This window comes from Sinohyriopsis cumingii, chromosome 8, assembly GCF_028554795.1.
Source record: "Sinohyriopsis cumingii isolate HCF-2022 chromosome 8, ASM2855479v2, whole genome shotgun sequence".
NCBI lineage: Eukaryota > Metazoa > Mollusca > Bivalvia > Unionida > Unionidae > Sinohyriopsis > Sinohyriopsis cumingii.
This window is the reverse complement of record NC_142968.1, coordinates 82,636,270-82,653,729: the sequence shown is the minus strand read 5'-3', so window position 1 is coordinate 82,653,729 and position 17,460 is coordinate 82,636,270. Positions and strand designations below refer to the sequence as shown.

Here is a 17,460-nt window from a genome sequence, read left to right as displayed (position 1 = left end):
TCCTTCCTTTATCTGCCTCACATATTACAGTTGGTTCTGTAGAGCTTGGAGTTTTGGAGCTACCTAAGAATACATCAAACCTACAGTACGAATCTCATCTGTTGGTAGCCTGGAATCGCTGGAGCGCTTATATCTATATTCTTGGTGATCTGACAAAATCCTGTTACGGGAGTCTAGACGACGGCTATCAATTACACTTGTATTTTGAACCGTATTTTGTGCACTGGATGCATTCGAAGATGGGCAAGAGGGTCTGGTCATATCTGCATATGAGCAAGACAGCTGTATAAAGTTTTTAGTTGGAACTGAATTCCACGAATCTGTGCACTTACTATTTCAATTTGTTTCTAGTTTACAGCTTGTAGCTTTTCAATTATCATTGCCATGCTCTTTATTACATCTGCCATTGCCTGTAGATCAGATTCCTCCAAACGGAATTCCGACTCCCTTGCCTTGTCAATGCTCGATTCGACTATTTTAATTTTCTCTTCCTTATTTTGTAACTTTTCACCCAAACGAACGATGTCCTTTATCATTCTCTTCATTTCTTCCATAATAGTTGCATAATTGATGTGAAGTTCATCTTTAACAAATTGTTTCAGATCAATAAATTTTTCATAGTGCAATATGGGAATGCTGCCTCTCTCATATTGACTATTAATTCAACAATCGTTTATTAATGAATTACCATGTCACTCGATTGAACAGTTTCTTGACCAGTTTCTTGCAGATTATTTAAGCAACTCAAACTGTCTGTTCTACTCCGGTTTCTTTTTCAATACCTAGATATACATGCCTTTACTTCGCTAGTGTTATCATCACCCTCTAGAAAATGAAATATTGCATTTATGTAGTCTTCTATTTTTTCTTTCAATAGAGCACTATTAGAACGCAATGTCCTCTTCACCAGTCGACCAGCCGAATAACTTGGATAGCTGAGCCTACCAATATCATGCAAAGAGCTACGAATATGGCGAAGGGACGTTACGTCAAGACTACTCGATATCTCTCGCTTGAATTACTATTTTGCCATTATTATCTCTTATTTCTGCAAGAATACAGCGTTCTAATTTAGATGCGCACGGTATATACTATCTGAATCCTGGGTATTCTGAGTGTCCTAGGTATCCATTCTTGTGACGATAATCATATAACAATCAATGGCCCCTACTTTGTAGGAAATAAGTCAGAATAATATATACAATGCTGGTCGTGCTAGGTACTCAGTACATAAAGTGTTATGTGTTCATTATAAATTAGCATTAGCACATGCTGACACACTCGACACAGTTAACGACACAGTTAATGAACTGCTTGAGCGCATACTATCCATAGAACAGGTTACAAATCCACTAAATAATGAGCGAACTCAACTTAAGATAGATGAAAAATATATACTCATGTATTTATATAGTATATTGTTTATTCAATATATTAAACATACAGACTGGAAAACAAACTGGAAAACAAAACCGATCAAGTATCATCATCCACAAACACAGTAGCACCAAACGTAATTTATGTAGCCTCTCAACGTCTCTTCAACAGCACATTAAATTCAACAGAAACTTATAAAATACACGATAACCACAGACCCCCTCATAACCTGATACATCAAACATGGCGCAAACAAAGTATGAAAAGAAAGCTGAATTTCCTTGAAAAGTAATTTATATAAATCTGTAGTACACATGCCATTCTGCTCTCAAAGTATTCACACAGCAGAATTTTAACACTGGAATGAAAAACACTTTTCTTTACCCTTACAGGTCTCCATAATTCACCGGAGCTTGTACAAATGACGTCAACGTTGTCCGCCATATTGTCATGTATCGCCGAAAAGCATGTGCAAAGACATATACGGAGAGAATTTAAGAAAAGATAGATATTTACTCTACAGTCAGCTAATTGACTCAAATGGTTTACTCAACTTAGTTATTTCATAATACGTCATACATAAGTGCTACCAATTAACTGGTTGATAACAGCTTAAATTCATATTTGGAATAATAATAATAATAATATTGATATGTACATTTGACATAACTTTTGCGGCTGTAACTCATTAATGTTCTTTTCCTACCATCTAATCATCGTTCAATGGTGCCCATTTCCTTTCTTTTCGGTGATGAGGCGTTTTATCCTTCAAGTATACCTTTGCAGTGCCAGGCACCATAACATTATGTTGGCGAGCCAAAATAATGTACATAAAAAAGATTCATAATCAATGAAATCAAAGAATGCCAATTTTGCTTCACAATAAATCAAGGACAATTTTAAAAATACGATCTGATAGGAATTCAGGTTCCCGTTGGTGCACCTTGCATTTATAGAAATTTCAAGCAACGTTTATTACTTTATGTGTAGTTAGATGTTGAAAACCTGTGCCGTCCCTTATCCCTCAAAGTCATTCTAACAGGCTAAGACTGTCCTATTATATAATGCGTGCTCCTAAGGCAAACGGCATTTATTTATGTATGTAATATTTGACTTGATCATGTTGAGGTGTTAGTTCAAATTCAGAAAGACGCAGGCAAAGAATGTTCAAGTAGACTCTAGGTCTCAACAATTTTTTTAGTCTAATTATTAGAACCCTGTGATTTCTATAAAACAGAAAACAATATTGATGGAAAAAATTATGCCTGTTTCTTCAGACAAAACAAAACACACATACGTGTACATTATTTATACCACGTCATAAAGTCATGAAATCTAATTAATATGTGACCAAAATCACATTGTATTATTAAATGATCTCCAACCAGAGTGTGCAAAATGTGGCGTCATTATTCAATCAAATTAGGTTTGAGTGATTTATCAAATTAGTTTTTTCTTCAGACTCAAATATTGCTTCTTCATTCAAATATAGACTAAATGACTGCCTAAGATTGTTTTCACATTGGTACAAGAAATGAGATTTGATTTATTACAAAATGTATTGTACTATAGGTTCCGTCGTTAGGACGTTGGTTGCGTATCTTCATTGAGTATCGTAATATGCGAGATCAATTGAATACTCTATGTTATATGTATGGATAATCCAAATATTAAAAAACTGGACACAAATTAGTGTATCGGGTTTATTTACATTTCCATCAATTTCGGACATTAGGTGTTGACGTACATGCTACACAGTACAGCACGTGTCACATGGTACCTAGGCTACATGATTAGCATACAGGAAGAAAACGATTAAAAGTGTTTACCCAACGTTCCCATTACCATCCTTATCACCCTAGTGCATTTATAAAAAATCATGAGAAAAAATGGATGAATCTTAAATTATGCATTTGCTGATGGTAGACTCTCTCATAAACTTCTCTTCTATACAATAATGCACAACCTTCCGATCATTAACTGTATGTATGTATGTATGTATGTATGTATGTATGTATTGTGTGTGTGTATGTATGTATGTATGTATGTATGTATGTATGTATGTATGTGTGTGTATATGTATGTATGTATGTATTGTGTGTGTGTGTGTATGTATGTATGTATGTATGTATGTATGCATGTATGTATGTATGTATGCATTGTGTGTGTATGTATGTATGTATGTATGTGTGTGTGTATGTATGTATGTATGTATGTATGTATGTATGTATGTGTGTGTATACGTATGTATGTATGTGTGTGTATATGTATGTATGTATGTGTGTGTATACGTATGTAGGTATGTATGTGCTTGCATACAATCATTTGTTCGTAATACAGAAATTACATTTAAAGAGGGACGAAAGATTAACTGATTGCAATAATAAAGTTCAAAAGAACCAAAAAGATTAGTTGACTTCTTATATATATATATATATATATATATATATATATATATATATATATATATATATATATATATATATATGTATGTGTGTGTGTGTGTGTGTGTGTGTGTGTATGCTAGGTACATATGACACACCCCATGTGTGTGTGTATGATAGGTAAATATGACACACCCCATGCGTTCTTTGCGGAACACAAACTTCTAATGGGTGTCAGGCACACCTGTTTTAACTCTTGTTTGCTGTGGATTGTAAATAGTTGCTTCTATTTTTAGTTGCACATGGATACGAAAAAGATCGGATTTGAATGTAACTCCAGTGCATGCCGTATCAAGGTTATTGTTGGTTGTTTACTGAATGTTAAGTCCTGGGTTCTAGTAAATCATTAGTATTATCTCTATTTCCGTTTATGCTTACAATACTATAATTAAAGATGCAAATAATATCATAGTCCTACTGATGGGAACATAGATCTATTTTTTCCTGAAAAACGAAAAGTCTATATATTTGCTTGTTCTCACGTTTAGCATCATGATTTCCGAATGATATTCAGTTGTTCAAACAAAACCTATCAACAATTAGCTATACATTAATGCGTATCGCTGATCTCAGTGGAGCACTGTAAATTAAAAATTCGAGCAACCTATTCCAGGCCCGGCCCTAGGGCAAGGCGAACGAAGCAACCGCCATGGGCCCCGCGCTTTCAGGCATTGCAATTTTTTTGCTGGTGCCGCGCGCTCATCGCTTGCTGCCTTGGGCCCTTCATACTGCCTTGGGCCCTGCACATCCTAGGGCCGGGCCTGACCTACTCGTTCCTCTTCTTCGGTTTCCCAAACCCAGAGAATATATAGTCCGATACAAGTAGTTTTACTGCAAACATTCATTCATTTAGCAAAACCCGACATGACTGGTTAGGACGGATACCCTTAAATATTATAAAACAGGTGTTTTTAAGCTTAGTATATATATAGGAATCATTCTACTAATTATTAACTGAGCCGTGTAACAACATCGATGTGGAGATTATTGGATACCGTGATTAATACTTCGAGACAAGGCTAGTCTGGAATTCCTTTCCTAATGTTAATGGCGTTTTATCAGTGTTTTCAACTTCTACATACACTCTGCCTGCGCACATACACAATTTCCTTTTTTCAGGCATACTAACATTATCAATGATCTTAAGAAGGATATTAACACGTATTGACACCTTAAAAAGTCCCAAGTATGAGTTTGGAATTTTGTATTTGTTTCGAATATTCTCAGGAGCCGAAGGCTGTACACCCCAAAATAAAGCAATAAGAGGTGAGTGTTAGTCATCTCGAGCACAGAATATGGAGCTAAAAATGCACTAGCAGCTTCCATACTGAACGACTAACGAAGCATTACACGTGTAAGTGAAGAGAGCATCAACTAGCAAGCTATATTTTGTTGTTGACACTAGCATTTACAAGACACCTACCTTTGTTTCATATATATTCATATTGGCTGGGTGGGTTGCTATAACAACGAAAGTATTGTTGCAGCCGGCACTTCGGTTCACTTTGTGTGTTCATGTCCGTTTCGGTCCATTCAGTTAATACCTTATGGCCGCTTACTCAAAATGGGGATGCTGCCTTTTCCTGCTATTGCTCGGTGTACAATGGCTCTTTTACATGCTCGTCTGCCGGAATATTTTCCTTTTTACTATACTCTTTAAGGTTAAAGTCGATTTCACCTATGTGTTACCTGTGTTAGTGCTGCTTCATTTTAAGCAAGCTTTAACTTTGCAAAACAACCACAAAAACGTCTTAACATATAAAAGGAAGGACAAAATAACTGAAATATGCTAAAGCAAGTCTCAATTTGGAAACAAACTCGTCCCATTTTGCACCAGGATCGCTTATGTTGCAGCTACGAATTCAAGCACCATAGATCCATAGACCAAAGTCGAAAAATTATTCTCTTATTTCCAAACATCGGCAGCAACTCCATCATTGTGCTCGACACTGCCAGGCTGATATTTAAAATAGCTTTAAGCGGCGATAAGGCAGCGTCTACTGATGCCAACCTACAAGCCTGAAAGACTTAAGCAGCGCCATTGACAAAAAGTCAGCGTAAATCTTGAGAGGAACGTATTAGCATATATTGACGATGTCGATATTAGGATCTCTCCAACGATCTCTGGCTGAAAAATAAAGAGCGGCCCGACTCAGCCTATCAGGGTATAGGGGTTACCAACACTGCCACCATACACGCCAACGCTGACAATGCATTCACAGATATACAACTTCATTTATCTGACCCTTCCGCAAATGGAAACTCGATTTAGAGCTGCTAACCTATCATATGACATCTCACATGGCCGGAGTTTCAGACTGCATTTCCTTTGAACTAATAATCAACGACTACGGGGGGTAATAAAGAGCAAGAATAAGGTGCAAGCTTCACTATCAGTGAGGTCTCCCAAATGATTAACGTTGTGCTCCGCTCAAAACTCGAAAGCGTGATCAATACTTAGGAAAGTTAACTATGTCTTCCTCGTCGAGTAGGAAACTAAATGTTTTTTCAACGTGATTTTGACATTTGACACAACCTCTTTATCACTAATATGTCGGCAACAATAGAAGGTGTCTCCCAAAACAGATGTGTGCATTGTGGCAGTTAAGATACCAGCAGTGGGAAGAGGCCCTAAAGATAATGGCGAGGGCGTCTGTCAAGGACATGGAGTTACTGGTTCGTTATGTGTCACATTTTACCAAAACACGTGAATCTTTGTCATCGACTTGAGGTCGACGGAAGATCGAAGACCATAAGTACATACGTTGGGTGGACGCACAAAAATCGCGGGCGAAGAAAATGGCCAAAGAGTTAGACGTTGTCCATAATGTATAATCACTATACTACTTACGGGTACTTTATAAACCGACTGTTAGTTGCTTTTGTGTTCCCTTTCTATACGGCCTTTAACGGAAGAACCATTCACCTTTCGTCATATTATTTAGCCTGTAATTACCACGCTATAAAAGTTACATTTACTCCTACTGCATTTGTTGCATGTGAACCAATCTTGGAACTGGTAGACGTAGATTACAAAAAAGTTAACCTAATTATTTAGATGGTCATTTTAAACGTATTAGAAGACGAAAAATTTGTATGCAAAACTCTCTTTCACACGGACTTTGCTATCCAGCGAGTAATATATGATAGTCATTTTCAACACTCACAAATAATATATATCCAAAAAAATACGTACTGCCAACTAATGCGGATTAAGTTAAAAAATTTCAGAGTAGGAGCGGTGAATCTGAAAAACATAGAGATACAAATACATTATAAAGAAATACAATGTCTCCAAATATCAAGGTTAAAGACCAATAATAATTGAAAAACGAGAATAACACCAATGTCTAATTTCCGATGACGTCACACGCTATCCTGCTTCTGCTCCAGCAGATCGTTTTGAATTTATAAAGGGCATTAGTGAAGGATCGCGTTCTTATTTGCCTAATACAAATTTACATTTTCATAATATCGCAACAGAACCGACAGATCAATCGTTTGATATCTGAATTTTACGCTTCATTTTATCTTGTAGCTTGTAAGAATGAGGTGTGACTGTTTCATAAGCGTGCACCGACTTGCATTAGCAACAATACTTGTGACCATAGTCAGGACCGCGTGGAACATCAAAAATGTTTGTTTCCTATGGGTGTTGTCACTATGTTTAATATATAGATTTCAGCAAGACGGAATGAAGAGGAAAATGCTGCATGTCTTAAGTAGAAACCAATTTTGTTTAATTTTATGGAACTTGAGATGAAGTCGCCAATACCTGTTTGTGAGGGGAGAGTTTTTGGCATTACATTAAATGGACGTTAGACTGCATTGACTTAAAAAATGGGATACGAATTCTTTTATCCATTGAATCATATCATATGGAATATCACGCCATCACATACATCGGTTATAGATATAAAATCAAAAACATCTATATTTACAAAGGACATGACCACGTACAAAACATAACTGTCCAAACATGCTTTAGATATTAATTCATATTCACACATACTTGCACAAGTGTTTGACGTCTGACTCCTTATATAAAAATTGTATAAATTGTATATTGCATTATATTTCAGTTGTTTAGGTGCTGTTTGTTTGCTTGCATCTTTGCTTTGTTTGGGACGCACACTTTTTGAGGTCCATGACATTTATTACGACGATTTTCACGGCATGTAAACTGTGATCGCTATTCTGTAATTATTATTCAGTATAGTGCGAAAGATAAGTATGTAATGTGTATTTTTGTTCCTTTATCACACCATGAAAATGAACTGAAATATATGGTACATGAATTATGTCGCAGAGCACAGGCTAATACTAAGAATGAATCCATTGGATTCTTGCCCCATTTTCTTATAGTTGGGTGGGGTGGTACACCCAGCTTTCGGTTAATGTCTATCTGAGCTCTACAGCTGACTGTGGCGAGGCTGCTGCAGAGCCTAGCATATATGTTGAAATTTAGAAAAACCGCCTCCGATTTGCATAAACACCCTCGGCTAGGGAATCGAGCAATAGTGATGCTAAGAACAAGGCTCATTATGATAAGAAGGTCAGAGAGTCTAAACTTGAAATAGGGAGAGGGTCCTAGTGCGCAATGTTGGAATAAAAAGGAAACAAAAGTCATTTGACAAGTGGACCAAAGTTGTATATCAGGTGATATCAATCCTAATTTCGATATGCGTGTGTACAGTTTAAGAAAGTTCGAGGGTTTGAAATCTGTACGCATATTGCATCGTAATATGCTTTTGTCCCTCGACTAACTTCTTTGCGATCCAGCCCCTGTGAAAGACGAAACCGGGTCTACTAAACAGCTACCCCTTCAGACTCGAGCTACGAATTTTCGAGTTCTGACTTGGACACCGATTGTTACATTATACTACACAGACGACGCGTTTGGGCCTAAAAGGAGATTGTTCGAACCCATGAACACTTCACACGGACTGCCCCTAATAGTAGATCCTAATTTATTATTATTAACCAGCTTCTTGAAATCGTAAACTTTGAAAATAGTGGGTCTAAGGCAATATGGAAGTAATTTAAATGAATCTGCATGTCATCTTTCTACTCCTTATCATGCCTCACATGAGCAAACCCTGTCCAGTCTCCAAGAGATGTCTACTGGAGGGTCAGTTCGAACCCAACCGTATTAGAGGGAGACCAAGAGCATTAGTCCGTGCAGTTAGTCCAAAGCCCACCGGCACCACAGGTGCCACGGGAAGACTCAGGCCAGCGACCGGTAAGGCGTTCAACAAGAGACCGAAAACCACCAGACCGGCTAGGCCAGAGCCTGTATTCGCAAACCATTTACTACGTGTGAGTTGCTGAGATCTATCTGTATCTTTCATGCGGTTGGGTTTTTCTTTGCAGTAGACAGGATAAGTGATGCCGAATATTTTTCGCCAATTTAACACAATGATTGTATTTCAAGAGGACAATTTAATAACATTATCTTAAATAGTTAATTTTAGTTTAGATTTCAGTGGTTTTATGAAGTTTTTGGAGGAAAATTTAACTTACTTTGCTCTTTAGTTGTGGTGATTTGTTACTTGTCCTCCATCTTATGAATTAATATTACTGTGCAATGATAAATAATTGTAATCTTCCGGAGAGAATTGGTGGGTTCGAATCCCACTGGGACTCACCTACTAGATAAGTCACGCTAGCACCACTACAGTAGATAAAATGCATACGTAATAATAGCAAAACTGTTCTTGTATGATGTTCAGTTAAGAAAAATATGAATTTTCAGATGACGTATATGAATGTTTATAAATATTATCGAAATATTAATAAGGTTATTTTTCAGTCTAGATCTTATTTATTAATACCTGTCATGCATGGATTAATGGGGGGGGGGGGATAAATTACAGATTACTTGAATTTCAGTTCCGGATTTTTATTTGTTCTTGTAATTTTTATGGAGCATGCACAAATTTGATAAACGACAGGAGACATTCACACATAGGAAGGGAGTAAGTGACTTATGTGCGTGTTTGTCGTGAATGAGCCAGTGAGTTTGGGAGTGAGCGAGCGATCACAGTTCATGATGGGGCGCCAAAGTCTGTTCCCTGCCAACGAATAAAATCTCCTGGCATTTCTACTCCCGCCTTTGGACGAACAACACAATTTACTAATTCTACTCCTGCATATAGTGATAGTAATAATTCGAGAGAATTGACACGTTTGTACACTTCAAGTGCTCGTGTCTGCTACGATATCATTTATATGTTAGTGAACTGACTATTGTAATACCGGTGTATCATATTTGTCTTGTGTGCACTGTTGTATTATAGGCATTCGTTCTGTTTTGCTTTAGGTTTATCCCGTGTGGTTCCTGTCTGTTAAAAAATCACACGACCAGCGAGTGTTGTAGTCATTTGCATGTATAAAACCCACTATTCACAATCATTTTCTGTGACAGAAGATTTGTTGAATGGAGACTGAGATAATCTTAGACATCCATTTGATTTACCAGGTAAAATGTAAAATTTGGTCGTCATCATTGTGGAAGCAAATCTATAAGCAGTACATAAAAGCGAAGGAAAGCTTCCAAAAAGCAATGCGTTTAAAGGGGAGACGATAGCGTGTTGTGTATCTAGTTGACATTGCCTCCCCTGTATATTTTCTGTCGTAATTATTTTCTTTTTTCCATAGCTGTAAACGTCATTTGAAGAGATAATCTAATATCAGTAAGAAGTAACCAGAGTTGTAACACCTGATGTGTCGAGCGTACATTCAAAAACGTAATAAATGTGAACGAAACGTGTACAAAAAATGAAATTGAAAAGTGTATGTAAAATAACTTTAAGCAATACTATTTTAAAAAATACGCTGAGTTGGAAAAAAGTCTAGGACTTAATTTACAAGTGTAATTCAAATGAGGTAAATTAAAATGTTCTATAGATCATGCATTGATTTTCTGTTTCTTTATGTCGTTGGTTTTTCTTTCTTCCCATTTCAACCTGTTTCAATTCTGCTCACAATTTTATAATTATGTTTCAACTTATCAAGCGATGGCTTTACACCATTTGACTTGTAAAAACTGTCAAAATTTAGGTACATATATCTCGAGAAAATGCCGCGAATAACATAATTCAGTTTGCTCACAATGTTTGCGCTAACTGTAATCAATAAGGAGGAGTGTTGTGTACTGGGTCACCTAGTGCACAAAATATTTTTAAAAGGATTAACATTAATGAAACGAATATCGAATTTGTAGAGCGTTTCGTATAAGGAAAGAATCCGCCATCGATGATATACAATGTATTCTCATTCAAAGTGTCTGTAATGGTCTATTTCTATACAATATCATCAAATAAGTCGCTATTTATATTTTATGAAACTATAGTCATTATGTACCTAAATCACAAATACATGATGAATGTCGTGTGCTAGATATTCTAAGATACATTATTGGTAGAACGACTCTACATAAACTCAATCCCCTAAATGTAAGATAAACATAAATTTAAGATCTTCTTTCTAAAATGTTTTGTCTTACACACAGTGTGAAACGAAATCCAATGCAAAGATGAAAATAATAATTTTGTTTTGCATTTCTCCTCCAATAATCGCATTTTCAACTGTGTATGTATAATGAGTTGATTTTACCCAGATGTTTTTACACGATGAAGCAAATGTTATCGATAGCTATATGCACAACGTGCAAATTTGATGTTATTATCTATCGTTAAGTTTAACTAGAATTGATGTGGGCATTTTCCAACAGGAGCGAATTCCACTGGCTTACGCTCTTCTAGCAATTGGAGAAATGCTTGAGAAGTAGATTTTAAAACTTACAACTTAAAAAAGAGTCACCAATAGCAAACGTTTGTATAGTAATGCGAGACCATTTTTATCACATATATCGCTAGTGTAATGTACTTTAGTATGATTCATTATTATAAACTCGCGTTTTTGGTATAGGAATCATAATATTAATCATTAGTTGATCAGCGTAGTAATTTCAAAATGGTGAAACATTTAATAACATTCTTAATATATTTAGATATTGGTATTGGCTGGGATTTTACTTGTTAAATTTTCCTAGGATTTCATTAGTTCTTTAAACCTCAGCATACATTCTCTGTAAGCACAAATTTCAATTTATTCCAGCATGCTCAAATTATCTTTTGCCTGCCCGCTGCCAAACTGATGACTAAGGTAGGTTTTATCTAATCCAGGCTCTGGTCTATTCACGCATGCATTTCTTTTATCACAAGTTATTAGTAAAGCAATTAAGGTTCATAACAAATCGGCTAGAAGTACATGTACTCCTCTCATACTACACTGATCAACTCATATAACAAGTATGGTCCTTCTATAAGTCTCAATCAATTACATTTGATATTTAGTTTCCCCGTATACAATTAAAAATATGAAAGGAAATTTTCATTTATTTGCTAAATAAATTCCTTTGTTTGTGCGTGGGGAAGTGATACTTTTCGCTTTCAAATATTTTTGTTTCACCAACCGGCCATATCGCTTTCTTTCCCATGACTGTTACCTTTATTTACGTTACGCTACAAATGAACAAATGCTTAGATAGGAAGGAATAACTCTTTTCGTTGAAAAGACGATAAAAAACGAAACCATAGAAATGCTATATTAAAGATATATTCGTTCGCTATATCAATCATAAATTCTATGTATTATTGTATATTAAACAAACGTCTTAAAATGTCTCTATGATTCAATAAACCGAAATATAATATTTTTGTACTAATATTAATTTTGAAACTAAAAGTACAGGAATAGTGGGTGTTAAGTTCAGAAAGTTTTCTGGATAAAAAATACAATCATATGCATCAATATCGGTTTTACCGTGGAGAGTTTGTATGCAATTAACTCGGCCACAAGCACAATTATGAGTGTTATCTCTGTAAATGTGTATTGAATTAAATCGGATATATGTGATACACGAGGTTTATTACAGACAGCGTGAATGCAATTAAATCGGTCATAGGCCAAACTAAGAGTTTTGCCATTTGGAATTTGTATGTTGTTAATCGGCCATATGCAATACATGAGTTTCACTACCGAGGGTGTGTATGAAATTAAATAGGCCATAGGCTAAAATATGTAATTTCCACCGAGAGTCTGTATGCAGTTAAATCCGTCTGAAATTCTCAAAATTAACATTATGCACGAACAATATGTTTACGCACAGTGTATACAACATGCCAGAAGGAAAAGTAAAACTTCAAGCACATTTCAGCAATGAAAGTCACAATATATATATATATATATATATATATATATATATATATATATATATATATATATATATATATATATATATATATATATATATATATATTAGTATATGACTGAAAATGTATAATTTAAAGTTTATAGGCCATTAATATCTGCAAAAATTAATATATATATATAATTTAATTTTAGTAACACTTTGAAATTACCGGATTAAAATTTTAAATTACATGACTCTTATCAAATGTCAGCTTTATGTCACTGTCTGGACTATATTTTAATTTGACGAAGTAATAATTTCCAGTTATATTCAGGGAACACGTCTATCTTGCAACTGACATCAAAGTTATCTTGTACAGGAGGTCCGCTGATGATTCAGACCTATGTATCTGTCTTTTTCAACGGCGACCTCCACATGTATGTGACGTCCATTCACACCTTTTTTTCAGGTCATCCCAGACCAGATTTGACGGGCAAGGCATATTATATTTGTATTCATTACTACAGGCCACATACTGGTTGCAGTTTGAGCAGTGTTGGTAGTTTCCATCACGTTGACCAGCGCAGGAGTGCACACAGCCTGTAAATAGAAGGAAGATAGCGTCTTTCCTTGTCACAAAGTAAACTGCAAAGGGTGCTTCATTTCAAGGAAAATGAAGGATGCAAAGCAAAATTATTACATCCATCAATTTTAACAGCTCGGAAGAACTTCAAAAGGCGTATAATATAATATACCACATGCATCTTGTTTTCGTGTATATTCATCAGTGATTTGTGTACAGTCACTGGGAAAAATACATGGTAATATATGTCTCTCTAATAAACAAGGCAACAATGCACAAATTCAAACAATGACAGAAACATATAAGAGAGATGAAGTATACGATATAAAATATATCCATTGCACAATCGTAACAAGAAATGTTTTATTTAAATGTGTGTACACATGTTTTGGATCATCGAATCTCTGGAGAATATATAACGAATATTTGAACGTGTTGAGTTTATAACGAATACATTGCATGTAATGGATGAAACTTTGAGAATAAAGAGAATTAGTTTCCTTGATTCGAATGAATAACGAATGCACTGTATTGAGTTTTAACATACTTGACTGTTTCGTACATGATGTGGTAAATATCAATTGCTCACTCGGAGGAAGAAACAATTTATTTAAATGTGTGCACACATATTTTGATTCAGCGAATGTCTGGAGACTATATAGCGAATATTTACTCGTGTTGAATTTATAACGAATAAATTGCATGTAATGGATGAAACATTGATCCTTTTCCACTCAGTCTCCACCAATCACTCGAAACAATGTACATTGTTTTTCATTGTATGTTGAAATGTGTTGCCTAGGAATATCTATAACAGATTCAGTAATATATTTCTTAAATATTCCACACGAGAATGTTAGCTATCTACCGATCATATTCTGATGAGTTTATTGTATATTGACCTGGAAAAGTCACGTTCTAAGATATATATCTTTCTTAAATCACGGCTGGAAAAACACAAAATGCCAAGAAAAAAACATTTGGTTTAATTTCAACCTTTCACTCGTGTGTGGTAGGTAACCATATGTACCGCTAGACCCAAATTATTGACATCATGGCACATCAACTTGTGTATCACGTCCATGTGTACTGGTCGGAGTAGAAAACGTTGATACTCTCTCCTCCAATGATATATCAAACTAATTTCGGTTTCAAAAATCAACTTACTCCTGTGCTAGCATCAAATAATTTGCGTCGCGTCGCAAATAATACTAAATTTGTACACAGTTAGTAATTATGCTTGTTAAAAGATTATCAAAACAAAATGGAATACTACTCTTGTACGTCTTTACACACCACAGACAAAATTATGTGGTACATCCAATCTTATCATTCAGTAAATACAGCTGTGATCATTGAGATCAATGCCGTATCACCTACCTCTAAATTGCCAAGAAAAATGCATTAACAGTGGTGTCTCAGATTGTGATAAATTGAAAACCTTACCAGGGTTTTGTGTTGATGCTGGTTTTGCAGTAGTTACTGGTGGATTGGCTGCACCACAGGTCGGGGAAGTCCATTCGCACCTTTTCTTTACATCATCCCAGACAAGGTTGGAGGGGCAAGGCATGACGTACTTGATTCCATTACTGCAGGCTACATACTTGTGGCAGTCTGAGCAATTCTGATAGTTTCCATCGCGTTGACCAGCACAGGAGTTCAAACAAACTGTAAAAGGAAGACGATAATGTTTCGCCTTGTAATCAAGTGAACTGTTTCAGTTGATTCTGAGTAATAAATGCGAGAGTTGGAAAGGAATGTATAATAACCAACAACTTTAAAATTTTGATTTTATCATAAATTTGAGAGCATCACGTACATAAAATAAGATTTTGCCCCAGAACATATAATTGTTTGTCTCGTCAGTGGCTCATGAGACACGTCATCGACACGGCTATGAAATGGGGATAAAATGTACTAGGACATCCTCGGTACAAACCTCACTAAACTTATATATTCCCTTTCATATGTAGTAGATACGTTAATGAAAAAATATCACGTACTATGTCAAAGAAAGCAAATACCAGAATACTGCGAGGGGGGACTCCGTTACAACAACCATGCTTTTATCATCGGGTCATTTGGGAATAGAGAGAAGATATTTACTGGTATGGAGTAAGTAACGGATATATAAAATTCAGTGGCTGTTTACCTATTATTTTCGTCCAATGCATGAAATATCTTCTATATCCGAGATAATAAACACTTTTAATTTTACTTGTATGTACAAACGATTCAGCAACCAAAACGGATAATCGATTGAAATAGGAGGTTTCTTACGTTGTCCGACGCTATAATGTAAGCTCTTTTCGTGTATATTAAACAGTGATTTGTGATTTGTGTACAGTCACTGGGAAAATTAAATGATAAGATATGTCTTTCTCCTAATCAAGGCAACAATGCACATACACAAACAACGGTATAAACATATCGTCATTTTGTCGGATATGAACATGTTCCCCCTGTGTGACAGATGGACTTACTAGCCACTAGACCAAATACTTCATAAAATGCCACTAACATTTTTGGTCCTCATCTCCATTGCCTGTCGACAAAACCATTTCTAAAAACTCGTTCCAGTGAATTATCCAAAGTTTGCTATTGGAAAGGCAACTCATTCCCGTTCTATATTAAATACATAGGCTTGAACTTATCCGTTTTCTGAGAAGTAAATTCAGCAATCTGTGGTTGGGTTATAGTTTATCTTCAAACTCTTATTCGAGTATTAACCGAATACATTTAGGCTTCGAACCATGTTAGAACACACAATCAAAGTATAAAGACGCTTTCAGCAATTAGTTCACCATTTCATTGTCAGTGGATGATCAAAACATGCATATCGGAACAAGGAGAAACTCCACGTCTGTTATATCAAATTCATTCTTATATATTACTGTTAATTTCAAGATATGCAAGCAGTTGCACAACCACTAGGGTAACTGCTTTGAAACATTATGTTTATTTCTTCGACTTGTTACAGAATAAAGAGAATCAGTTTCCTTGATTCGAATGAATAACGAATGCACTGTATTGAGTTTTAACATGCTTAACTGTCTTGCATATGATGTGAAAAATATCATTTGCTCACTCGGATAAAGAAATAATTTATTTAAATGTTTGCACACATATTTTGTATCAGCGGATCTCTAGAGACTATATAGCAAATATTTACACGTGTTGAGTTTCAAACGAATAAATTGCATGTAATGGATGAAAATTTCATAATTCTTTACTCAGTCTCCGCCAATCACTCCAAACAATGTACATTGTTTTTTCATTGTATGTTGAAATGTGTTGTCTAGGAATATCTTTAACAGATTCAGTAACATATTTCTTGAATATTCCACACGAGAATGTTAGCTATCTACCGATCATATTCTGATGAGTTTATTGTATATTGACCTGGAAAACATACGTTCTAAGATATATATCTTTCTCAAATCACGGCTGGAAGAACACAAAATGTCAATGAGAAACATTTGGTTTAATTTCAACATTTTACTCGTGTGTGATAGGTAACCATATGTACCGCTAGACCCATATAATTGACATCATGGCACATCAACATGTTTATCATGTCCATGTGTACTGGTCGAAGTAGAAAACGTGCATACTGTCTATTCCAGTCATATATCAAACTAATTTCAGTTTCAAAAGTCATCTTACTCATTTACTAGCCTAAAATAAATAGCGTCGCTTTGCAAATAATCCTAGATTTTTACACAATTAGTAATTATGCTTGGAAAAAGATTATCAAGACAAAATGTAATACTACTCTTGTACATCTTTACACACCACAGACACAATTATGGGGTACATCCAATCTTATCATTCAGTAAATACATTTGTGATCATTG

At 35.4% G+C, this 17,460-nt stretch overlaps 1 protein-coding gene across 1 annotated transcript in view; it reads right to left on the bottom strand.

The window, feature by feature from the left end:
- Positions 1-347: 347 nt before the first annotated feature.
- LOC149794005 (chondroitin proteoglycan 2-like) overlaps positions 348-17,460 on the bottom strand; it is a 30,349-nt gene continuing 13,236 nt past the window's right edge. The window contains exons 8-9 of the mRNA XM_089969079.1: positions 15,050-15,271; positions 348-583 (exon numbers count right to left, since the gene is read on the bottom strand). Of these exons, the coding sequence (XP_089825205.1) occupies positions 348-583; positions 15,050-15,271 (458 nt within the window). The remainder of the gene's footprint in view (positions 584-15,049; positions 15,272-17,460) is intronic.